We start from the raw sequence: 25165 nt of genomic DNA on the forward strand, positions 1-25165 counted from the left end.
GGTTCAAATATTTCAAATGAAAATTCACTTCGACTCGCTGATATTTTCGGAGTGGTTTTCCAGCAAATGAGTTTGATCTACTCCTTTCAAAAGAAAAGTCACCATCGCTCACGAGCAACAACTTCAGGAGCCGTGGGCAGCATTTTGTTCTTTTGAAAAAGTCACATCAGCTGGATTTTCTTGTGCCTTGCCAAAAAGTGCCACTCGCCAAATTGATGTGCTTTTTATTCCACGCACAGCTGAACAAATTGCACAAACGTTTTTTTTTTTTTTTTTGAAAGGACAACAAAACTCAGCAAAGAACGGTGTTCAGGCATTCTGCAAATGTGCGTCAGCTGCTGTCATCTTACGAGTTCTTCTTGGCCTTCTTCCTGACTCGGTACACGTGGAAGGTTTTGTTCTGGAAGGTTCTTTTGAACAAGGCGGCGTATTCTGGCGAGTCCGTCTTGACGGCGTCGCAAAATCTCGGGTGGGCGGCGGCCACCAGGTCAGCGTCGTTGTCGCCTTCGCCGTCCATGATCTGATTGGCCAGAAAGAGAACATGGCTGATTTGATTCGGTCTTGATGTGAACCTGATGCGAAAATGAAATTCAAACTTCGTTCTTCAGCTTTCAGTCGTCTTTTTACACATTTTTATTCATTCTTAGACATTTTTTTATTGATCACGACATATTATTGTCACTTGATTTTGATGTATTTTCTTTTTTTTCCCCATTTTCACAAGTAAGTTCAAATTCCAGACATGCATCTCATTTTGACCCGCATTCATTTTCTTGTCCATTTTCACTCATTACTTTTCAGTTTCGTGACCACTTTTTGGGATATATTAAATTTTATCTTTGGAACATTTATGGACTTTTGACTTTTATGTTTTTTTTTTTTTTTAATTTAAAAAAAAACATTCTCTCTGTTTTCCACTGAAATCATTTCTGGATTAATTTTTAATACCTTGAGTCCTTATCCATTCATTCATTATAAATGTTGGCTCATTCGCAATCATCTTTTATTACCCCCTTTGTTTTCCTCCCCCTCTGTCCCCCCCCCCAGAGCGTCAACCGGAAGGGACGACCCGATGGACCTTTGCGGAAGAGGAAGGCGAAAGAAGGAGAACCCACATGTCCGTTGGCCAAGTCCAGCAGGTCTCTCAGGCGACATCCTCGCAGGTGGCGGCGCTCGTAGCAGATGGAGTTCTCCAACACCACGTAGTCGGCGCCCAACTCTTGCAGGATGGCGTGGACGGCCCGCGGGGAGCGGCGGGCGTACACCTGGTACACCTCCAACATCCAACACAGACGACGACAATACTCAGCCTGCCGTTTGCACTACGGGGAGAACCGCGCCATGACGGAAAACTAAAACCGTGATTGATACCGAAATCACGACGAATTAAAAACGATTCTTCTCGGATTTCAAAACGGTGTCGATTCACCTGCTTCGACGGCGCCACGCAGAACGACCATCGTCGCCTCATGCTTATTCGTGGCCGCATGTCGGACACGTTCTTCTCGAGCGCTCTCTTCTTTGTCAAGTACGAAGTCACCTGCTACGCGTCACATGACTTTCACGACGTCGGGAACCTTTGCGAACACACCGCGCCGTCCGGCACGATCGTTTTTTTTTTTTTATTCCAACACTTGGGGGACTGCGAAGAAGCCGACTTCAAAATCGTGATGCAATTTCGGCCCAGCTCTTATCCTGCGTGCATGTGAGCGGACACGCAGAGGTTTCCACAAAGCGCATGCGAACGGCTCGACGGGAGTTTGAATTGTACGAGGACGCGAACGGACAGGCCGCTTTTGATGCCGCGTCGCCGTTTGCCGAGATTTTCAAGCGGGTGGCATCGTTTTGTGATTTGTTTGTTCTTGTCATTGCGGTCCGCCGCCGTGAGGTGTCTTCCATCATTTGGGACACTCGGGGCCCATTAGCAAAGCGGTGCTCATGTTGCTTCCGGGCACGCAGCAGAGAGAGAGAAGGCCTCCCGTTTGTCCCATTAGCGCACTGCTTGCGTGTGTGGCGCAGCTCGCTGGAGAAACGCCACTCGGCGGACGACGTGCCCCTCCGGCAAGGCGGCAAACGACAACATGCCGGCTGACTTTGTCATGCTGGAAAATGGTCCAATTTGCTGGCTAAAACAAATGCTCTTTAACGAGTCGTACACAATTAGCCAAACACTAAAAAGGACAATTTGGGGGCTGCCTTTTTTTTTTTTTGCTCGTGTTCATTATGGAGAACGAACAACAACAACAACAAAACCTAAAACAAAAACAAAACATTTTCGGATAAAAAAAATAAATCTCAGGAACTTGCTCAAAAAATGAATTCAAACTAACTGAATTTGAAGTCAACAAAAATCGAAGTAACAATTCCAACCCTGGAATGGACAAACGTGTACGCGCAAATGGACAGAGTGATGTTGAGATCATGTTGGGGGTGAAGACAAGATAACCGTCCCGACAGGGGGAACATTCGCAATTGCAAACATTTTGAAGCGTGCTGCTGTGGGGTTTTTGTTTGTTTGTTTGTTTGTGGAGAGGCTTCCATCATTGAAGACACGACGGGCACACGAACAGCCGGTCAGTGCGTCGACGAACGTGCTCACTCATGTGGAAAAATGTTCAATTTCCTCTGGTGGGCCAATTAAATAAATTGACAATTGTCTTTTTTTTTTTTCTCTCTTCCAGATGTCGATTTAGAACAAACCTCACTCGAGGTTTTCTGCAGTGACAGACGATAAAATCTTGGCTACATGCCAGCTCCCGCACCTCGCCGTTTTGTGACCTCGCCCACGGGCGACCATTTTGTAGCTTTTTTTTTCCAAGGCTGAAGTAAAAAAACAAAAAAATGACGCCCATGAGGAAACACTCGATCATGTTTCTGGGGTTAACTTCTTTTTACGCCTGCGTGACTCGTGTTTCGTCAAAAGGCACAAGCGTCGATGTGAATGGAGAGGAAATTTACATTCTGTGTGTCTGAAAGGAACAGACAGATGTGTGCGTGTGTGTGTGTGTGTGTGTGTGTATACAATGAAAAGTTGACCTGACTAGATATTATGTGAATGAACGGCCGTGGATGTGAATGGACAAGCTGCTGTGCCAAGGCACAGACGGACGTTCCAGTCGCGGGTGCAGTGCAGCATGTTTACGGGAAAGCGACAAAGGAATGTAGTGGCATCACGCGTGCTGTGACAACCTGTTTGGTCCTGTCTCTCAGTTCCTCGTCTTCGTAGTGCGGGTGGTTGGTGATGACTCTCCCGGTGCACAGTTTAACGCCGGCCAGCAGCTGCATGCTTCCCGCCAAGACGGCGCTCTCGGGCGTCTTTGTGCTGCCAACAAAACGAGCGCGCCGGCAGATGAAAGAGATGACAAGGCGGCCATTGTGACACGGGACGCGGCGGCCAGGAGAGAAAAGCGAAAGAGAAGGAGAGAAAAATCCGCAAGGGGAAGCGTGCGTCTGCCGCATTCGGTCTTTTGTCCGGCTTTGGTGCGGAGGCCACGGGAGATTGAAGTCGGCACTAGCCGGATGAAAAAGCGGCAGCAACAGACGCTGACAAAAAAAAAAAAAAAAAAAAAGTGCAGTGACGCCAAAAGACAAATGTTGACTGGACGTGAATGGAAAGGCATGATGATGCGCAAAAACAAAATTTTTCTCAAGCGTGAATTATTTTCGGGAAATGAGGCGCCGCTTTTCTTTCTCTTGGTTTCCTGGTAAGCTTCAGTAAAGGCGACGTCGCGTAACGGAGACGTTTCTTCAAAATGACGTCGTGTAACGGAGATGATGGAAGAAAAAAAAAAGTCAGGCTCCATAAATGGGCAGGACAATCTGTGTCAAAAATCAGCACAAAAAGCCCTTGAATTTTAGCGCTGAGGTCATGTTGACTTAAAACGCCCAGCCTATCCAAGCGCCCCCTTCAAAACAGCCAGGTAAGATCCCGGCTCACGCACGACCGCTGCCGATCGCGGATGCGACTCCCGTATGGATTTCCGGGTGTTGCGTTTTGAACGCCCCCGCCGCCGCCAAATAATGAGTTCCATCCAATGCGCATTTTCCCAAATTCCGAAAACATCCACTGGAAGGCATGCATCTTTCATTGCGCAGCTTGTTAGGCGCCGCAGCTTGAAGCCGGCGTGATTTGCTCACGCGGAAGCTAATAACCCTGCTCGGCTTAGACGCGGCGGCCATAATACGAGCCTCCTTTGCCACCGTAACGCTTTCATCCGGAATGTAATTAGCGCCGAGGCCAGGCTCAGCTTCGCCGCCCCCCCCCCCCACCCCCCGAGTCATCCCGCACAGCCCATATCATCCCGACAGTCTAATGGGATTAGCTCCTGAGGCAAGGGAACCCGTGGCACCCGCGCACGCTCTCGTACACACACGCACATACACACGCACACACACAAAGCATTATAGCGTGAAGGAGCTGCAGTAATCATGACAATCAGTGTGATGACAGTGTTCAAGCATTGTAATAACAGTGTAATAACAATGTAATAACTCTCAGATACCCAAATGGATCAAAAGCAAACATGAAATATAAAAACAGCTGGGACCATTTGAGATCTGTTGATAAAAACAGCAGTACCTACAAGGGAGGCCAGAAACACTCCTCGGAAACCCCTGCTGTGAAAGCCGAACTCGCTCTTGACACCCTAATTTGAAATCCCGACGTCTTCAAACCTTGATAACCTGACATGCACCCCTACCTTAAAACCCAAACTCAATCCTGACAAAGTAGTAATCCCGATCTAGAAATCTTACTTACAAACACCAATTCTGTCTTTACAACCTTTATTTGAAGTACTCATTCTAACTTCAAAGCCTAATATAATAAAACCCAAATCCAGGCTTGCGAACCATCATTTGAAACGCTAATGCTAGTTTGAAACCCTACTTTGAAGCCCTAACCCTAATTTGAAACCCTAAATGGAAACTCAAACCTTTGTTTGAAACCCTACTTTGTAACGCTTGACCTAGTTTGAAACCCTAGCCCTAATTACACCCTGATTAGAAACCCATACCCAAGATTGAAACCCTAATGCTTAGTTTAAAACCCTACTTTGAAACTCTAAACCAAGGTTGAAACCTAATTGGAAACTCTAATCCCAGTCCGAAACGCTTCGTTGAAACCCAAAACCTACTTTGTAAACCACAATGTGGTTTGAAACCCTACTTTGAAACCCTAACCATACTGAGCAATACATTAAAAGTAAGATCAATTCACCTTGGTTGTTTGCGTGTGTGCAACGTCACTGGGCTGGCAGCGCTCAAGTTAATCGTAGCAGGCAAAATTGAGACCACGATGACAATCTGACAAATTGAAACCAGACTACTTGAAAGCCTAGTTTAAAACCCTGCCACTGTCATGCAACCCTACTTTTACCGCTCCTGAGCTTTCCAACCTACACATTACACACAGACTGAAGCGTAACGACTGCGTGAGCAGCGATCCAACGCTGTTGCTAACCAAAACAGCAGTGCGTCAACAGTGCCTCAGACCAATTAAGTGTCAAGTCTGCACTTGAAGAACAGGACGACCGCTGGAAATGAAGTCAAGCGCACAGCAGACACAGCCAGAATGCCAAGGCCCACATCCCAGTAGGCCGACGCTCTTGATCAGCAACCCGGCCACGGAGGCCCTCGTGGGGGACGGGGGAGGGCGGAGGGGGTGACTGTCACTGCCGTCTGCCCGAGCTGTGCCAGAAGATGGGCCTCTTCCAACAACTCCCCATTTCTTATTCATCAAGACCCTTGGGCTCTCATCAGTCAGGGGCCACACTCACCCACGCCACCCCCCAACACACACACACACACACACACACACACACACACACACACACACACACACACGCACACACACACACACACACAGACGCACAATGCACACACACGTCCTAATCAAAGACATCAAACAAAGTGTGGAAACTAATAAGATTTGCCTTTGATGTAGGAGATGATGATCTGTGTGTGTGTGTGTGTGTGTGTGTGTGTATACCTAATCCAGGTCATGAGCTCCACAGTGTCTGGATCATAGAACTCCCTCAAGTCAGACAGCTCCTCCACCATCTTGGGCCAGAACTGCAGGCAACGATGAAAAGGGTGTCATCATGCCAAATGAGTCATTGCGGCTAAGTGGCACCGAAACTACAAGTAAATGCGTGGAGGGAGAAAAAAAAAAAATTGTAAAACACATAAGGGGGAAAAAAAAAACAAAAATCGAAAAGAAAAAACTGCAATGCTGAATAAAATTGCAAATTAAGTAGAAATCAATTGTGAATTTGAAAATTAACGTCAAACAAATAAAGTGGACAATACATTTTTTTTTCTTAAACATGTCCAGATTTTTTGTCATTAGCATTATATACAAAAACAAAATATTTTAAAATGGAAATCGAGGCGCAAAGTTGCAACACCTTTTTGGAAAATAAACTGCAGAGTCGTGGGTTCCACAGAAAAAAAACAGACGACTGATACAGTACGAGTGAATGACTTTGGGTTCACGGCAAAGGCCACAAACCTTTCGGGACATCCTGCACGGTTCCAAAACCAAACAATCAAATAAATCAACAATGTTCATTATGACATTTGTATGAATGGATGGATAAAACACACCGTGCTGAAAGCACCCCGCGGGATCGCTCGTGTTGGTGTAGCAGGCGCCGGAAGGTCCTACCTTATAATAGAGGAAGGCAACGACAGCGACGGGCGCAGCGTATCGGACCAACTTGAGCTGGCGGATGAGAAGAGACAGCAAAGAGGAGTGATTCAGTTCAATGAAGGAACCGTCAGAGCCACACTGACCCCTGGTGGCCACCCTTGAGAAGCCACACGCCACTTGCCACGTGGACTGATGGGGTCCCACCGCGTGGCTGCAAAATGCCCTCACTGAGTCCATTCAAAATAGATTCACGTCCGCCGCCCCAAAATTGTCTGGAAAAAGTTGCATTCCAGGACTCTTGAAACCCGAATTGGAAATCCTAACTCAGTTTTGAAGACCCTACTCCAGGGTTGAAATTCAGCCCAACTGTATTTCTGGAGCACTTGAAAACAACCACCGCTGTATCCAAAGTGCTGTAGATGGAGCAAAAAAAAATGTTTTAAATCATACAACAAACAAGAAAATCAATGACTAACGGAGACAGGAGAAAGCACAAACACAGTCAAACAGAAAATCAAGTCTCATGCCGAGTCAAAGGCTAAAGAATAAAAATGCCGACTATGAAAGATGGGCAGCGAGGGGGCTCGCCCAACGTCGGTTCCAAAGAGAGGGAGCGCAGACGGAAGAAGGCCTCATCCACTGGAAGCCTCTTATAGTGTCCGGTCCGCCGACCTGAGGCACCGGGCAGGGAGGTAAGGTGGGGCGAGGCCATTTCAAGATTTGAAAACATATTAGAGGATCTTCAAAAGAACTCGAAAATATCTCGGGATGTCAGCGTAGGAGTGATGTGCTCCCTCTTACGGGTAGCCGTCAAGAGACGAGCAGCAGCATTCTGGACCAGCTGGAGACGCTTCGTGGAGGATTGGCTGACTCCAAAGTCAAGTGCATGACACTAACTCACGCGTGTGGCCCAACTTTGAAAAGCGAACTGTTTTAAAACCCTCATTTGAAACTCAAACTCTGTCTGGAAACTCGAATGACCGGAGTAGTTTGAAACAGCAATATGTACTCATTCTTACTTCAGTGTTGTCCATTTCATCCAGAGGTTGTAACAAGTCTACTTAGTCGTGTTCAGATGCAAAACAAATGGGACCGTTCATTGAATTTCGAAAATGTTTTCGAGGGGTTCCATAAAAGGTTGCAGAAGTGTGCACACCCTCAAAAGGACATGGCTGCGTTCAGAGCGGAGGGGTCGCATTGAAGTTCCCGTGAGTGGGAGTGCCTCGGCTTCACCTCCACTCAAAGTTCAGTTCTTCCAGTGTGCATTTGAGGCTTGTGGCGAACTCACCAAGACTTTGGCGTTGCATCGGAGCGCGTGAAGGAGCATCGCCCACACGTCGCCGCCGCACACGCCGTACGCCGCCACGGCACACATATGTCCCGTCCAGATGTACTTCATCCTGCTCCGCGGAAATGAGAAACGAGGAGGAGGCGCACAAAGTAAGTGAAAGCTTGTGGAAAAAGAAACTTTTCCAACACACAGAGGCGAAAGGAAGCAAAAAAAAAAAAAAGAAGCAAAGAAGAAACGACGTCTGCCTGCACTTTTGGCCTCCTGCTCTTCATCAGCACTTTAGAGCAAGCCAAAGGAATCCAATTTGTCGGCTCACGTGCAGCCTGACTGCTGCTGTTTAATGCGCGCGCACGCGCACGCGACTTTGTACCGCCTCCTCTTTTATGTCCAGTCCAAGACTGTTTAGTGTGAGCTAAACTTCCCCATGAAAAATCTTTTCTATTCAATTCAAATCCCGCCTTCCAACACTGACTCTCTAATCCTAATCCCTCATTTTGAAAGGCTAAATTGAAATTGTGAACGCTTCCTGTAAAACGCTTCGCCCCGCAAGCCTGCCTTGAAAGCGTCTCCTGAAACCCAAAGGCAACTCCGATCGCTCATTTGAAACCCCAACCCGGATTGGAAACCCCGACCCAGTCTCCAAGCCCTCGTTTAAAATCCTAAAGCGCTCAGGTGTCAAACTGTAATTTGAGATGCTCCTTTTTTTGAAAGCACAACCCTTTGAGGAAACCCGGGTTGGAAAAACTAACCATGGCTCCTTTGAAACCCGAACGCTGATGAGAAGGCCTAATCTGAAACCTCCAGCCTGGCTTGCACCCCGATTCTTTGTCTCGGCGCCGAACCCTGGTTTGAAACCCGAACGCTGGCTTCAACACCCAAGGCCAACACGAAACCTTAACCCAAGACTGAAACTGGAATGTGAAAGCCCAAGGCGCTCGAAACCCTCATTGGAAACCCCCGAGATTGTCTTGAACCGGCTGAAACCCCGATTGGGAATCATTTGAGCCGCCCAGCGGAGAACGCGCTTCGTCTTTCGACGACGACCGACACTGCGGCAAAAGTTTCGCCTTGTAAATAACCGCAGGGTTCTGGAAATGAATTCCCCACAAAGTGAAAGCCAAGAAGTCACGACTCCAATTATAAACTTCTCCCGTCTTCCTCTTGTCGCTCTTCACAAAGCGCGGCGGCAAAGTTCGCCGCGATCACCACTTGGCAGAGGAGCGCCGACGTACACACGTTTCCATCCTTTCATTGAGAGACGCCATCTGCATCGTGAAATGACAATGCTTTCTTGAAAGAGAGGCGATGTTGCCGCTGTTGCCATGACGATGACCGGGCGGCATATTTCAAAGGAAGAAAAAGAGGCCGAGCCCCGAATCCGAGACAGTGGAAGCAACTGGATGTTTTGGATCCGAGCAACTGAACATTTGGATGTGTCAAAGCCATTTGGCAGCGCAGTTTGCGCTTCATCATAGCACGCCCAATGGCAAAAATGAAAATCGAGCGGCAACATCGAGCGATCCTAGTAGCTGTAAACAAGCATTATAATCCGAGTAAGACTAAAAATGGTGTTTAGAATTTCAGCCACCAGCGGCAATAGCACGTGTGTATTTGAGGTAACTGTACACAAGTGTCTGCGCGTGAAAGGAGAGGTGTGGTCACCTCATGGTGCTGAAGGCCAGCAGGCCGTAGAAGAGCGTGTGCAGCAGGTTGTAGGCCACGTCCGGACGGAAGGACGCCACCACCGGACCCTCCGCTTTCCTCTCCGCGCCGCCACCCTTCGTCCTGCGGGGGGCAAGCGGGGACACGACAGGCAAGAAAAAGCCAGAAAGTCACCGCACGGCAATATTCCAAGCGTACCGCTTCAGGCAGAATGGAAGGTGGCTGCAATTGATACGATTCCGATGGGATGATTCACTTCTCATTGGCTATGACCCACCGAGCATCTTAAATGGGCGCAGCAGGAAGTGATGTCATCGCGTCAGATGGATGCCGAGGTGACTCTTTGTGTCTTTGTCCGCGCCCGGGCGGCAAAGCGTCTGGATTCCTTCCGGAATGGCCGAGCGCCCTTTTTGTTCCGGCGGGTTGGCATTCACGCGGCGAGCCCTCATGCTAATCAGAGCGCTTTGATGGAAGATGCGGGAATTCAAAATAGGGCTTTTTGGAGCATGGAGCCCAAACGTCACGAAACTCTTTCACTCTCCTTGCAGGCGGGAGGGCCTCTCGAATGCGGGACATTTGGATGCTGTTTATCGGTGACCATATTAAAAGCTTTTTTATAGGAGTGACTCTTGATGTTCAATTTGTGCATGCGAGAGTGTCAAAAGAGTTGTCATCATTGGTCACTGAAGTGGATGGTTCTGCAAAATGGCATCAGTCACTAAAGTGGACAGCGTCAAATGTGTGCATCAGTCACCACAGATGAGAGTGTCAAGGTTGTCCGTCAGTCACTACAGAGGACGGCGATTCACGGTTGTGCATCACTGAAGTGGACGGACGGTGTCAATTTTTGGCATCAGTGACTACAGGAGAGAGAGTTGAAGTTGGGCATCAGTCACTACAGTGGACAGCTATTTATCGCTGTCCAGCGGTCAATACACGCGACAACCATTGAAAAGCTGCGATTGAGTTTTTGCGTCAACGTTCCCCATCCGTCACCACGGCGAACAGGCGGCATATTCAAGGTTCTTGCATCGATCGATTCACACAGTCAGCGGACAGCAATGCAAAGTTGAACATCAGTCACTCAAGCTCGGTCCATATGCAGGGGGCTCAGGTCCAGTTCCTTGGGGTACACCCACCTAGTTGTCCGTCAGTCACTACAGAGGACGGCTATTCACAGTTGTGCATCACTGAAGTGGACGGTGTCAATTTTTGGCATCAGTGACTACAGGAGGTTGTCCGTCAGTCACTACAGAGGACGGCGATTCACGGTTGTGCATCACTGAAGTGGACGGACGGTGTCAATTTTTGGCATCAGTGACTACAGGAGAGGGAGTTGAAGTTGGGCATCAGTCACTACAGTGGACAGCTATTTATCGCTGTCCAGCGGTCAATACACGCGACAACCATTGAAAAGCTGCGATTGAGTTTTTGCGTCAACGTTCCCCATCCGTCACCACGACGAACAGGCGGCGTATTCAAGGTTCTTGCATCGATCGATTCACACAGTCAGCGGACAGCAATGCAAAGTTGAACATCAGTCACTCAAGCTCGGTCCATATGCAGGGGGCTCAGGTCCAGTTCCTTGGGGTACACCCACCTGAGGTTGCGCAGAGCAGCCAGCGCCAGGGCGCCGCCCATCAGCGTGAGCGTGAGGGCGTAGGGGCCCAGCACAAGGGTGGCGGACAGACGCTCCAGAGTGTCCAGTGGCAACGCACCGAAGGCTTCCTCGCATAGATACAGGTTGGCGTCAAAGTCCCTGGAGGAGGACAAGCGGCAGTCAACAACGGCACGTTCGTGAGCCGCGGAACTCAACAAGTGCGTCTTTTTGGTTTTGATTTTTCCCACATTGGACACCATTTTCACTTGTCCGTTGGCAAAATGTCATTTGCACTCATTTTGACCATTTTCAGTCATTTTTGACGAAGAATACGTTTGACATATCGCAATGGCGCCAACCACAATTTCCTCGGGCCGCAACTAACGATGAATTGCATCATCGTTGAATCTGTCGATTAGTTTGCCAAGTACTCGATGCAATAAAAAAAAAAAAATTGATGTATATCAGGTTTTATCCTTTCATTAAAAAACAAGACATTCCAAATGGACAATCCAGAAATCACAAGATTTGATTGCAACAATGTGATGGTGGTTTTCCAAGGTGAAAGCAGAGGTTTTATTTTGATTCAACGCTTCAATAATAAGTCCGCTTTTATGGAAGACTGCAGAAATCAAGATTTAGACCATTTTAAATAGAAACAAGCTCTCTAAACATGTTCATTGATTCTCCAAAATAAATAGCGATTAAGGTGATAACCAATGTGTGAAATCACTTTCACTTTGCCACTCTTTTTCTGGAACATTTTTGACACAGTAAATTCTACAAAGTCAAATCATGTCATTTCCCGATAATTGAACTTTTTTTCTTGAAATGTTTTTTGGGTGCTTTTCACACATGTTCGGACCAATTTGTATTTGTTTTTTTTTTTTGTTTTTTTTTTACCATTGTCACGCATGAATTTTTCCTGGCCGCGTCTTTTTTTTTTTTTGCGTCGTTCAGAGTGAAAACCAGAGCCGGCAAAAAGCGGCAAAGAAATCCTCCGCGGGTGTGAGTCACACAACAAACGCCGCATTGCGCGCCGGCTGCTGAATAATTGAAGGGCCGCTCGCGTGTGGCAAGCTGGCGTTATCTTGCCGGAGACGCGGCACCGAGCGGCGTCTAATCGATGGTGTCAACCGTCATCTATTATTCACGTGCGCAGGTGCCGCAGCGTCGGAGGAATAAAAACGCACGCCGGCGCACGAGACGAAACGGGCGCCGAGACGCGAGCGCGAGTGGCGTTCGCCGTTCCTACCTCGTCGGCCCCCAGGCAAACTTTGACTTGATGAATTTAAAGATGTGCTCGTCTGATCGCAGCCGCAGCGCCTTCTGCAAACACAAACCGAGATAAGTTCGGGAAGGACACGCCGGCATCCAAAGCACATGCGTCACGTGAATCGTGGCCGCCGCCGTGTGTCTTCACTCCATTAAAAAGAGGATCAGACGTTAGAGAGGAGATCCAAAATATCGAAAAGCTACAGCAAAACACACAAAAACTAAACGACATTAAATAAACAGCATAACTTAAGAAAACAAACAACTAAACACAACAGCAAATCCAACAACACAAAACAAACCACGAACCAAAACCAGAAAAAAATCCAACGACAAGAGGAAATCAAAACACAAATATAAGAAACTAAATTCAAAAGCACAAAAACAAGTCACTAACCACAACGGCAAATCAAAAATCAAATAACTGTGTCTCAAAAAAAAAGCACAACGGCAAAAACACGACACTAAACTACCAGAGGTCAGTATGTGACGTGATGCAAAATTGCAGTCATTTTAGACTAGTTTCAATTGTTTGTTTGTTTGAATCACTAATTTTATTAAATATTGACACATTTTTTTACTCATGCGTGACAATTTTTTGCTCAACAATTTCCAATTTGACAATAACAAATATTCCCTCTTTTTTTTGCCATCTTTTGCCAACCTTTACAACTTTTCTTTGCTTTCCAATCATTTTTTTGTACTCCTTCCACTTTTTGAACATTTGCAAACATTTTTGAAGAAGCGTACCCTGTTTTTTTAAATGTTTGGACAACTCAAACAAGTGTAAAAAGACATTCATCTTAACAATGACTGTGAGGATGAATCGAAAGGAAGTGAAAGAAATGAGGAAGGACAACCTTGGCAAGGAAATTGATGGCGAAGGTGAGCAAGAGGACGGCAGTGCTGTGGATAATCAGCCGGGACACCCGCGCTACAAAACTTCCTGTCTTCAAAGAATGCTGCAGGAGCAAAAAAGAAAAAAAAATTGAGAATTTTCACTCATTTAGAGAAAGAACTGTAGCGACAAAGATGTGCAAATAATACGCCTTCCAAAATGTAATTTCATCATTTGGGCAACAGAGTTGATGCAAATGAGCAAAATGCACCTCATCTTGATTGTGATTGTTCTTTTTCTTCACAATTGGGCATTGTGGCATTTTAAGACCTCCGAACGGGGGACTTAAGTATTTGCTGTCATTTTGTCTTAGTAGACTTAAGGCTTTCCTCTGGGAGAATCTAAATGAACAGCATCTGGGAACCAGAGGAATGACTCATACTGCTTTATGCACCCTCCCCCATGCCCCCGTTGCGACGTACATATTAAAAGCAGCCTATTTTCAACCAGTAACTTAGCAGACATACATAAATGATTTAGAGTCTTGCTCCGTCTTGCTGTCACGCCAAATATCTTTGTAATTGTCGCCGTGATAAGATCAGATTGGAAAAAATTACATTAAGACTTGACAGGGAAATATGTCTCAGCTCACAAAGTGGAATTATCAGCGGCTTAAACAAAGCCAGGCGCGCCCGTCTCGCGCCACGTGTGTGCGCGTTTGCGCGGGCGTACGCACGTGGAAGTGACGCACGAGGAGGGCCGCCACGATGAAGCTGAGCACCAAGGAGCCCAGGATCATGGCGTTGAAGAACTGCAGCAGCCACACGCTGAGCAGAGCGCTCGCTTGGACCAAGTACAACGTGTTCACCTGCGAGGGACGGAGACAAAAAAAAAAAAAAAACAAGAAAAAAAACTCAGACAGCAGAACTTCACAAAGGCCTGGGAAAACGGCACCTTGCAGTCACAAGAGGGCAGCTAACAGCCATGTCGTAATTAGAGTGTGCTATGGTGCAGGGTTTCAATATTTTCTTGACCATGGCCGTAGATTTAGACTACATTTTTGATGATTTTAAAGAATTTGGGGTTTTGGGATAATTTTTCGCAGTTTTTTTTAACCCAATATATTCATTTAAGACCATTTCTATTGTAATGTTATTCTTTTTTTGTCCATTTTTTGAACTAAATTTTTACTCGTAAAACTCATCCTATGTATTTTCAGGTTCAGATTTCTTGTGAATTTGCACTTATTTTTTTCTTGACCTAATTTTCTGACATTTGTCTTTCTTCTCCTCACTTTCACTGACTTTACATTTCGGACCATTCTTACTGTACTCATTCTTTGTAGACCAGTTTCCCAGATTTCTTGTCAATTTGCACTATTTGGGGGTGGGAGCGGGCGATGACAATTTCCAACATTTAGTCATTATTTACCCATTGTTTTTATTCTTTTTATACCGTTGTGAGATTTTATAAACCATTTGCTTGAATTCAGGGAGTAACATATTGGTTCATTTCAAACAGTTTACTTTGGAGTGGAAAGAGAAGTGTGAAACAGAACAAACAAAAAAAAAACACTTATGAAACAACATTATTGGTTCTTAGCTGGTGTGTAAGCAAGTAGCCTCCTTTCCGATGAAGAGAAGGGAAAAATGAGTGGCGTCTAACATTGCATTCTGTGGCTCTATGGGTGGGGCTTAAAATAAATAAAATAAAAAAATGCTGTTGAGTCCCGTTGTTCCAACCTGTGCAGCGGTGAGCATGTCCACACAGTCCAGCGTGTAGATGACAAAGGCTTGAACCAGAAAGATGAACTGGTTGAACTGCCACGTCACGCAGAAGCACAAGCTGCACACGTACATCAACCACACCATCACCTTCTGCCGAGTGGAAGAAAAACACACAACAAAGGCTGGATGCTAAGGCAGCTAACAGCTCAGTGGTGTTTGCATGCACGCACCTGCTGCGAGGCGCCCAGCTGAGGCCTCAGGTAACATGTGATGGCGGCAACCTGCAGCGCCAAGAAGGGCAAAGACCAGTTCTCCCTCAGCGAGATGGTGAACTCCACGCGAGTTGTGTCCACCCTGCAAACGGATTCAGAATTCATCATCGTTATTGTGAGCATCTCGACATGATCTCAAAAATAAGAAATATAAAGGATTGCACTTCCACTAACGTTCAAACAATAATACGCCGTTGTTAGCTGGTTCACCAAAGTGCTGATACTATGCTGCTCACATGAGGTCTACTTATCGTGGCGCTAGCAAATTGGTTTAACTACCGTGGCTAAGAGACTGACATTAGCATTGCATTGATTGCAACTGACAGCAGGCGGGGTAGCTCCGAGACATCTTGAATTTTTGCTCAGAGGTTGGTACGCTACGCTAGCTTAGCGGGACATGTTGTCTCCGCCCACCTGTTCAGGATGTACCAGATGGCGGCCAAGACGCCCGCCATCCACGAGCCGCCCAGGAGCCACGCCGTCAGGTACAGCGCCATCACGTACACCGCCTGCAGCGAGAACACGCTGTAGATGTAGAAGTACATGGGCTCCAGGTAGGACTGCAAAACACGCACCAAAATCGTCAGCCTGATCGGCGCTATCAGTGATGGTGATGAAAATTGCCATGAATATCATGAACAGAACTGTCAAAATCATCATGATTGAAATGATCACAATTCAATGAACAAAATGTCACGATTATCATGACCAAAGTGTTCACAAAAAACATTTTCACGAGTGACATTAGTGCAGTCATCATGAGCCAAATTAGCACACATTTCAAGTGACATGATTCGACCAAAGTTCTCACAATTATCATCAAATGTAAAAGGTTCACTTTGGAAAGAAAAAAATTAAAATCGGAAATTCTAGGTACTTTTTGACATCTACAACTGGAACCCCACCAAATGTACTTAAAATGATCACACAGTCACTGCCAACAATTTTCACTGGTACTTTGGACACATGTTCACTCTTTTTTTTGAGGTGGGGGGTTCACCATTTTTACTCAATTTTTGACCACTGTTTTTTTTTTTTTTGATCTCAAAAATGTACGTGAGTCTGTTACCTGTATGGGCAGCAGCCTATAGAGAATACTGAGAAGGACCTCCTGGTAAATGTTCATCCTTTGCAGGAGGTTGATGGTCCTCTTGGACTCTGTCAAGTTGTCGTGGATCAACTCTGACAATCCTAAACTCCCCGCCAGAACACACAAAAAAACAGATCGATGGAATTCAAAAGAGAATATTTGGTGGTCTGCTTAGTACCGAAATTGGAACCATGTATACCCATACTCCAAATTTACATATAGCGGGGACCGCAGGAAGTAGGGTTTTAAACATTCGATACCTGAAGCCAGTTTCACTGAGCAAAATGAAAATTGATAGACATGTCTGTCATGAGGAGACGCATGAAAAAGTCTCAAGAAGCAATGCCTGAAAAGATACAGTCAGACCGCCATTTTGGTTCAAAGTGGCCATTCTGGAATAAATGACGGCCTACCCTTACCAACATGAAATTTGGTGGACATAGGCTACCTATCATACAGAGACCCACAAAAAAGTCTTCAGAAACACTGCTTGAAAAGACACACACAGTTGACCATTTTTTGTTTACTGGTCATTTTAGGATCTATTTTCGAGAATCCAGACCTTTTTTTTTTTTTTTTAAATCCAGAACCAAAAGACAGTTTCACTTAGCAACACGAAAGTTGCTCGGCAAGTCAGTTTGTTCAGACAAACCCATTTAATAAAAATAAAAAAAAAAAAAAAAAACATGCTCGAAAAGACAGTCTGTCTGCCATGTTGCTTTAAAAAGGCCATTTGTGGTTCAATTCCGCCATTTTCTTCAAATCTCTGTAGACGGTACTTGCAACAAGAGAGCGCCACAGTAGTTCCAGTAATCTTCCACTACAATCAACTCCGGCCCAATGACCCGTAATGATTCTTCCAAACAGGCCTGGAGGCCTGGAAATGATTACAACATGTTTGCTGAGATTCGGAGAGTCTGCTGCCAAACGTGCGACATTCCTCCGACTTTGGGCCGCAGACGTCATCCCGATGTCAACGACTGCGTGATCCACCGCAGCAACCGACCCTACTTTCCATAAACGGCGTCCGCATTTCCACCCACACACTTCATTTTATCGCTCCTTCGTTCTCAAAATATTCCTTCATTAGCCGAACACGTCCTCCCTTCTTCCAGTGACTTAATTCTTCTCTGGGCTTCGAGTCGGTCGATTAGACCGTGTAGCGGAAAATTGTGGCAAACAAGGAATTTTGATGACGATGATGAGGAGTCGTTTTACCCACGTGCATCATTAGTAATAAACTTCACTTTGGGTCGGAAAATGGAGAGCGCGGCGGAGCAAAGCTAACGCTAACATGTCCCGTTAACAAGCTAAAAATGTAAGAACAACAATAAGTCAACTTGCTTTTCAGTTGACTTTTTCAGGATTTTCGCCTACTTAAGGCCGTAAACATCTGCTAGCGTTAGCCTCAAGTTAACGTGTTAGCAACCAGGTAAATGAAGATGTAATGTGATGATACAATTTCTGGATATTTACTAACAACACTTATTCAGTCATAAATCAAGATTGAAACAAACAGTGTTCAGTTCGCATCCTCACAGGAAATCATCAGTCACACGGTAACCTCGCTACTGCTAATTCATCTTATTCTCACTTATTTTGTTTGTGATGCATTTGTTTTTACTGTAAAAGAAGGAAAATCAGAGCCTCGATTATAAATTGAGGCCAAAAACTTTCAGACTGGTTGCCAATATTAGCATTGGAGCACAGATTTCTTATTTTAGCCGTACCTTCCTTTATGGACGGAGCATTCAACATTTGCTTGTAGTATGAGTAGTAAAGCCCACATTCCGTCCGGAAGGAGATCTCACGCTCCACCTCCTGCAACAAAAATGTTTGTTTGAAATGTCCCGGGGATTTATCACAGGTCTTCAGTTGGTTGAGCATTTATGAGTTGCTTTACTTTACACTTATTCCAAAAGAAGATATCTAGCATCAACATACTTATCGTAGCTTATGTCGGCTATGCATTACGTCTTTAATTGAGATAAAGCTGTTTTTACATTCTGTACTTTTGACAAAAAAAGGCATACATTTTTAAACACTTCTTTTTGTACTCAAAAGAAAAATTCACATTTTTTTATTCTTTTGTATTTTTGAGCAAAGTCATACATCCTAGAAAGTCTAACATTTTTTTAACGTTCAACGATTCATACATTTTCCATATTCAAAAAAATGATTTGAGCAAAGTTATACATTACAGATATTTAGAAAAAAAAGTACATTTTCCAGATTTTTAAAAATATTTTTTATCGTCTCATTTTCAATAATTAAAAAAAAGTGAAGAATTCAAGCTTTAAAAGAAAATTAGTACTCATTCATATTCCTGAAAAAAAGGTGACACTAAAGAAAATCAATTTTACATTTAAAAAAAAAAAAAACAGTCTCACACACAGTTTGATGGTGTTCTATTTGTGGTTGTTGCAGGTTATTCGAAGGATTGTGAGGCGCTACCGTGAGCTGCTGGAACCACAGCAAGTTCTCATGCAAGGTGTTGACACAGCAGGCCTGCGTCAAAGCCAGCAGGCCGGCCGTCGCCAGCCCTGTCACCGTGGCAACAGTCCACTGCCAACTCCACCACGGGGCTTGCGAGCCGGATCCAGAGCCTCCCTCCTCCTCCTCCTCCTCTTCTTCTTCATCCTGGGTGGACCTGGTCGTACCTCGTCGCCGTTTGCGGAGCTCCATCACCAGGGCGAAATGATCAAAAGAAAAAACCCCAAAACATCTGGCCAGAACTAAAGAGTTGCAGCCGCGGCATCATCAAAGTGGTATCAAATCATTTAGCTTTCTTGGCAGCGAAAACGTGCCATGGCCTTCTCCAAGGAAATGAGCGGCTCCTTTACGATCCTACAGTTCTTCTTACTCATCTTCAAAAAAAAAAAAAAAAAAAAAAAGCGGCAGAAGGGCTTCGATCTCAACCAGCCTGGTTGGCCCTGGAACTTGAACGTCCTCCAGCTTCCTCGTCGAAAGGCAGGATGAGGATGAAAAAGTGGGAAGCTAGTGGACTGTGGCTGACCTTTTATAAGAATAGGACGAGACATAGGAGGGAGGAGGGAGTAGTGGGGGGTGGGGGGGGTGTTTGGGAATGTCAGCCTACTCCATCTGTGTCTGAAATTAGCTCCTTGTTGCGACCACGTGGAGATGACTTCACACCTGACCAATGCAAGCCCGGCGCCGTACACATGACTCACCCCAGCGCACAGTGGAAGCCAGCCTGAATTACCTGCAGTGCTAATTTAATTGGGTGAGTGCTATGTTTTTCTGCAGATTTGTGATTATTCTCATCAAACCGTTCCAAACATTGTCACCAAAACGTATACTTTGATACTGTACCAAAATCATACCAATAGCTAGCAGACTTTTGTTCAATGAAATGATGTGGTTTGTTTGACCATTTTGGTAATCGGGTCCTCGTACAGGCTGTCGATATCAGCCACCGATATTAAATAGCAAAAAACAAAATCAAATAAATAAAATTGCACATTAACTAAGTCCTCTTAGGTAGTCGTCACCACTATCACTGCAACAGTTTGAAATCGATGCAAATCGTCACCTGTGTCAAAAAGAAACGTCTTTGTTCCCAATTTTGTACCATTGTGTTAAATGACGTGTGATATATCAAATGTACTAGAGGTATCGATACTTGGTATTGGTGAGTGATCAAAAAGTGAATAAATTTAAAAGAAGAAAATAAATTTAAAAAAGTGAATTAAAAAGAAAAAAAGTGCCATCGGTCATCCCTGGTGTCGGCGTTTAAATATATGGTACAATGTTCATTTGTCTTTGTTTTAATCAGAATCAGAATCATCTTTATTGGCCAAGTATGTGGAACAGACAAGGAATTTGTTGTGTGTTTTCACAATTATTGATATTTCTGTGATAGTTAACACACAAGCGAGTCGAAACTCTTTCAAGACAAAAAAGGGGGAGCTCAAATCTTGACCACATGTCAGCACTTTGATCACGGAAACTGGCTGCAAGTGAAGCTCACGTAGCGTGTTATATATACATTTGATCGCAGAAGAATCCCGAGCACCCGGAGGAAACCCACGCAACCGCAACATTGGGATAACAAGCCAAGTTGGGTCTTTGCTTGGTCACGTTCAGATCTTCTGAAGTTGACTTTGCAACTTGACTGAAAATTTTAACCCTAACTTTTATCCGAGCCTAACCTTACTCCTCAACGCTCAACATGACCTTGACTGCGAGCCCAACTTTCTACTCGCCTTACCCTAAACCGAGCCCCAACAATGAACCTGGATTAAAACTGAACCTGAATAACTTTCAATCTGAACATTTATTCAAAAAATTTGTTTTGATTGCCTAACCGAGCTCTAGCCTAACACTCTTCGATCACACACGAAAACTAGAACGAGAACTCCAACTCAACATTTAGAAACATTTTGTGACTCAATGCAGTGTTGGATGGAAGCAAACCATCAGGTAAGGTCATCACTTTGAATTTATCCTTCCCGAAGGACGTTTAAAACTTCCCGTCATACACTTTTTACCACAAAGGTAGAAATGAGTCACGAAAAAATATTTCTCTCTAAAATTAAGATTAATGGATTGATTTTCCAGCCTTTGTTATCCCGCTTAGAAACTTTGTGTCCCATGATGAGGGTGTGAGTCGAAATGTCAAAAACATGTGGAGATTTTTTTTTTTTTTTAAAGCTTGAAAACTTACATAAGATTTACTGGACAAGTTTACGCGCAATGTTTTAAAGGATTTTTTTTTTTTTAGGTTGAAAACTAACAGAATATTGACTGCACAGGTTGACACGCAATGTTTTAAAGGATGTGATGCTGTGGTGGAACTTGTCAACTTGGTCTGTGCTGAAAGGAGGAACACGGTGGCGGTCTGCAATGTGTGCGCATGCAGAACAGTGCAGTGTGCACTGCCAATGGTGATGTCATTCCCAAACTCCCACCGTCCACTCTGTTGCCATGGCAACATGTCAGCGCCATAACAACAAACTGAAGGATTTGTTGCAAAACTAGGGTTTGTTTTTTTTTTTTGGGGGGGGGGGGTTGATTTGTTCACTCTGCCGTGATCTCAGGGAAGGTACAGAACACATGAACAAATGTCTGACAGACTGTCTGAAAAATTAACCCACAGCAGTTGTGTCCATTAGTTGGAGCGCCAAAGCAAAGATGGCCAGGGTCCGACTGGATAACTGTCAGCTGTAGCCATAAGCTTTGATGCGAAAGGCATGCAATAGCAGTGATTTGAAATGCTAATCATGACGATCGTGAGTTGGAGTGAACCCATGAAGTAAAAATAAAATAACAATTCCATGGCGCTCTCAGTCAGTATGTGTCACATGAGTTATGGGACGGCTCCTCTTGTCAATTACTGATTACCGCCACTTTGCACAATCTAAAATGAACCCCACAAGTAGATGTAATCCACAGAGTCATGAAAAAAAAGCAATGTATGTAGCTGCAATATACGGAATGCAATCTCTCCTCCCGCCAGTTATTTGAGATCACTGATATAATGAATGAAAAGTGGCAGTTTGGAAGAGAATGAACAATTCTTCAAAAAAGAGGCGAAAAGCTGTTTAATGCCACTCCCAGTTGACGTTTACTATCAAACTAAGTATAATACAAAGAGTGTATTTACCACACACGACATAACTTTGTCTGACTGAAATCAGCTAACAAAATGCAAAATACCATACAGGCTAATGAATAGCATCGATATCGCAGTGTTCCAACCCTTGAACACAAACACAAGCAGTGCGGCAATCCATGTAAGCAGAAAATAAGACAAGATTCGCAGTCTATTTGCCTTATCATCTCCATCCATCCATTTCCTGATCCGCTTTTTCCTCACAACGGTCGCGGGTCATGCTGGAGCCTTCGGGCAGTAGGTGGGGGGCACCCTGAACCGGTCGCCAGCACATCGCATCACACAGACAAAAGGTCATCCACGCCCACAATCACACCTCGGGACCATTTCGAGTGTTCCATTAACCTGCCACGCACGTTTTTGGAAGGTGGGAGGAAAGCGGAGTACCTGAAGAAAACCCACGCAGGCACTGGGAGAACATGCAAACAGGAAGGCTCCCGGAGCCAGGATCGAACTCATGACCTCTGCACTGTGAGGTCGACACGCTAACCACTCGGCCACCGGGGCGTCCCTTATCATCTCAAAAAATTAATAATATGATTGCAGCTTACTGAGGATCTCCATGTACTAGATTCACATTTGTCTGTATCATACGATACCCCAAGGCGCACCCACCAGACGGAGCGGCACGATTTCTCTTGAAGTGATGTGTGACAAAAATTGTTTGAATTCATCACATTCTAGTCAATTGTCATTCATGAATGTTTTCATGAAGCACACTTGTGCGGAGTGCTACTTTACTTGTTAAGAAAAACACAAAGCTAATTCTTTGGTCTTTTCATGGGAGGCTGGAACCGATTCACTGTATTTCATTGGTGAGACTTGATTTGAGTCCATCCGTGCAACAATGATAATGATACAGTAACTTTGATTTGTATAGAATGGATGCTATCGCTCGTAACCAGCACCGTACACGACAGAACAAGCAGAAAGAGTTGCTGCTAGGTCACCTTGATGTTGGAAAACCACAGGTCGTTCTCGTGCAGCGTGGCCATGTACATGCAGCACAGCAGGCCCAGGCCCACCGACACCGACCAGCCCACCGACGTCCACACGATGGACCCCCACGACCAATCACCTGTGCTTGCGCATAACATGCATGAGCAACATTAGGAGGAAGCCTCAAGAGACGGCACCAACAGATTACTCTAATGTTAAGAATAAAATCATTCATTCTCATCCTTTAACTGTATTTTTTAGCCTTCATTTGATTATAATTAAGCAAATAGTTCAGAAAAATCTGTATATTATTTGTAATATTACGGTTAAAATATTAGAAAAATAATTCAACATTTAGAAACTAATTAAATGACAGAGTAATGGAAAAAAAATGACATGTCATGTTTGTCTTTTTCAATATTCTTACTACTAAATCTACAATCAATAAAATGACTATTTCATAAAATGAAGGAAAAATGTTCATTGTTCCATAGCTGCAAAATATACGATGATTTAATTATATACATAAAAATGATCAATGATTCAATTAATGAATGAAAAAAATAAGTGAACTGCATATGTAAAATTTAACTGAACATAAATTGGTTCATGTTACTATTTTGCTTCACATCCAATCGCAATATAGATCAACCAATTAATATAATAAATGAAAGCATCAATATGCTTTATCAATAAATTATTGTACTAATACTTTGACAAAAAATAAATTAACCCAACATTTAATAAATTAATATTTGAATTGTACTGTATAAATGAATTGTTTAATCTACATTTTTTATTGTATCTGCAAATTGACTAATTTTAGGAGAGATAAACAGCTAAACTGTTGCGACAAACACAGTATTACATAAGTTTTAATAATATGCATGGGCCAGGTTTAAAAAATGGCTTTTTCTTTGGCTTTTTGTGATTTAACAGGAATGTGTGTGACTGCATGGACCTGAAACTCACCATGCAGAAGGTCGTCATGGTGATGATGCAGGGAGCAACAGTTGGCCTGCAGGCGCTGTGGAGGCAGAGGGACTCCAGCGGTGCTCTGGGGGGGGCACTTGCCCCGGCTGCCCTTCCTCTGGCGCAGGGCTGCCATGATGCACGCCCCTGCGTGGCCAACCCAAAACAAACACACACACACACACACACACACACACACACACACACACACACACACACACACACGCAACGACGCCATCTTGTGTTTGTTTTGCAATCGGCTTTTGATCGATGGGATGATGATGTTTGTTTGATATGATTAAGGGGGGGGGCGACTGTTGACGAGATCAAGTCAACATTAAATATATTTTTATCCACAAGACTTGCCGAAATTCTCATATGTGCTTTATACTACATAAAGCGACACTGTTGTTATTTTTGCGAGCATTGTTGCAAAAGCAAACACAGACGTACCGAGAAAACCAAGCGTACGCGCCCCAACCACTACCGGAAGAACGTCCACTTCGGCGACTCTCGTCTCCTTTCTGCCGGCGTGGTTAGCTCCACGGCTCCATCATTCCCCTCTCATCTGCTTTAAGAAACACACATTCGTTGCTTTCGCAGGCTTTTCGCCTCCCGGGGTTCGATTGAGTGTCCACGCCGGAACTTGGCAGGCCTTCCCTTCAAAATAAAAAAGAAACCGTGTTCCTAACATGTAAATGCATCCGCATCTTGACATCACGACGACGACTTCCACCTAAAAGGAATTAAAACTTACCATACTGTCATACGTAGTGCGTACATGACTTTTTCAACGACTTTTTACATGCGAGCGTTTGTTATTTTGTTGTCCACCATTGTCACGGTTGTATCCGGTGCACGGTCACAATGTGGGTTTTCAAAACTATTAAAAAAAGCCCCACGTGCTAGTTTTCACACCTCAAATCAGCCAATCGATCGATCTATATATCTATCTGTCAATTTATCTACCTATCTATATGGACTGGCAAGAGCGCTATAATGGAATCAGGTTGTGTGTGTGTGTGTGATACACTGTACACTGTCTGTTGCAGTCAGATCTCCCTGTCCAGTCTTCACTGTGGTGCAGTATGAATTCAGCCCCGCGACAAGTGACACAACCAGGAAATAAACCAAATTGCTGCTGGAAATTGGGAACTTCTCCATTGTGAAACGAATAAAGATTTTCTTATTCTTAAATTACTGAGCGATTGG

The 25165-nt window shown here is 44.7% G+C and overlaps 1 protein-coding gene across 3 annotated transcripts; it reads right to left on the reverse strand.

Moving 5' to 3' along the window:
* Positions 1 to 208: 208 nt before the first annotated feature.
* On the reverse strand, positions 209 to 24622 carry dpy19l3 (dpy-19 like C-mannosyltransferase 3). 3 transcript variants are annotated; one of them, XM_019884490.1, is made up of 19 exons: positions 24407 to 24622; positions 23954 to 24100; positions 22993 to 23120; positions 18138 to 18228; positions 16387 to 16508; positions 15732 to 15826; positions 15276 to 15399; positions 15061 to 15195; positions 14055 to 14186; positions 13341 to 13442; positions 12461 to 12534; positions 11206 to 11364; positions 9606 to 9728; positions 7941 to 8052; positions 6668 to 6724; positions 5990 to 6072; positions 3190 to 3322; positions 1116 to 1274; positions 209 to 520 (listed from the first exon to the last, which is right to left on the reverse strand). In XM_019884490.1, the coding sequence occupies exons 2-19, from the start codon at positions 24087 to 24089 to the stop codon at positions 347 to 349; spliced, it is 2139 nt and encodes a 712-aa protein (XP_019740049.1). In that variant the 5' UTR covers positions 24090 to 24100; positions 24407 to 24622; the 3' UTR covers positions 209 to 346. The 3 variants fall into 3 exon arrangements, with proteins under 3 accessions (XP_019740049.1, XP_019740047.1, XP_019740050.1); XM_019884488.1 differs by having other exon boundaries at positions 15732 to 15877; XM_019884491.1 differs by lacking the exons at positions 22993 to 23120; positions 23954 to 24100; positions 24407 to 24622 and adding an exon at positions 19068 to 19420 and having other exon boundaries at positions 15732 to 15877.
* Between the last annotated feature and the right edge of the window lie 543 nt (positions 24623 to 25165).

The sequence above is a fragment of the Hippocampus comes genome, unplaced genomic scaffold (assembly GCF_001891065.2).
Source record: "Hippocampus comes isolate QL1 unplaced genomic scaffold, H_comes_QL1_v1.1 scaffold21, whole genome shotgun sequence".
NCBI classification, from domain to species: domain Eukaryota; kingdom Metazoa; phylum Chordata; class Actinopteri; order Syngnathiformes; family Syngnathidae; genus Hippocampus; species Hippocampus comes.

Bases quoted from the DNA above. Each gene is read 5' to 3' on its own strand.
- dpy19l3 (XM_019884488.1), bottom strand. From the start codon at position 24,089: ATGGCAGCCCTGCGCCAGAGGAAGGGCAGCCGGGGCAAGTGCCCCCCC. The intron at 23,121-23,953 runs GTGAGTTTCAGG...GCGCAAGCACAG, and splicing joins CCATGACGACCTTCTGCATG to GTGATTGGTCGTGGGGGTCC. The intron at 1,275-3,189 runs GTTGTCACAGCA...TGGATGTTGGAG, and splicing joins TGAGAGACAGGACCAAACAG to GTGTACCAGGTGTACGCCCG.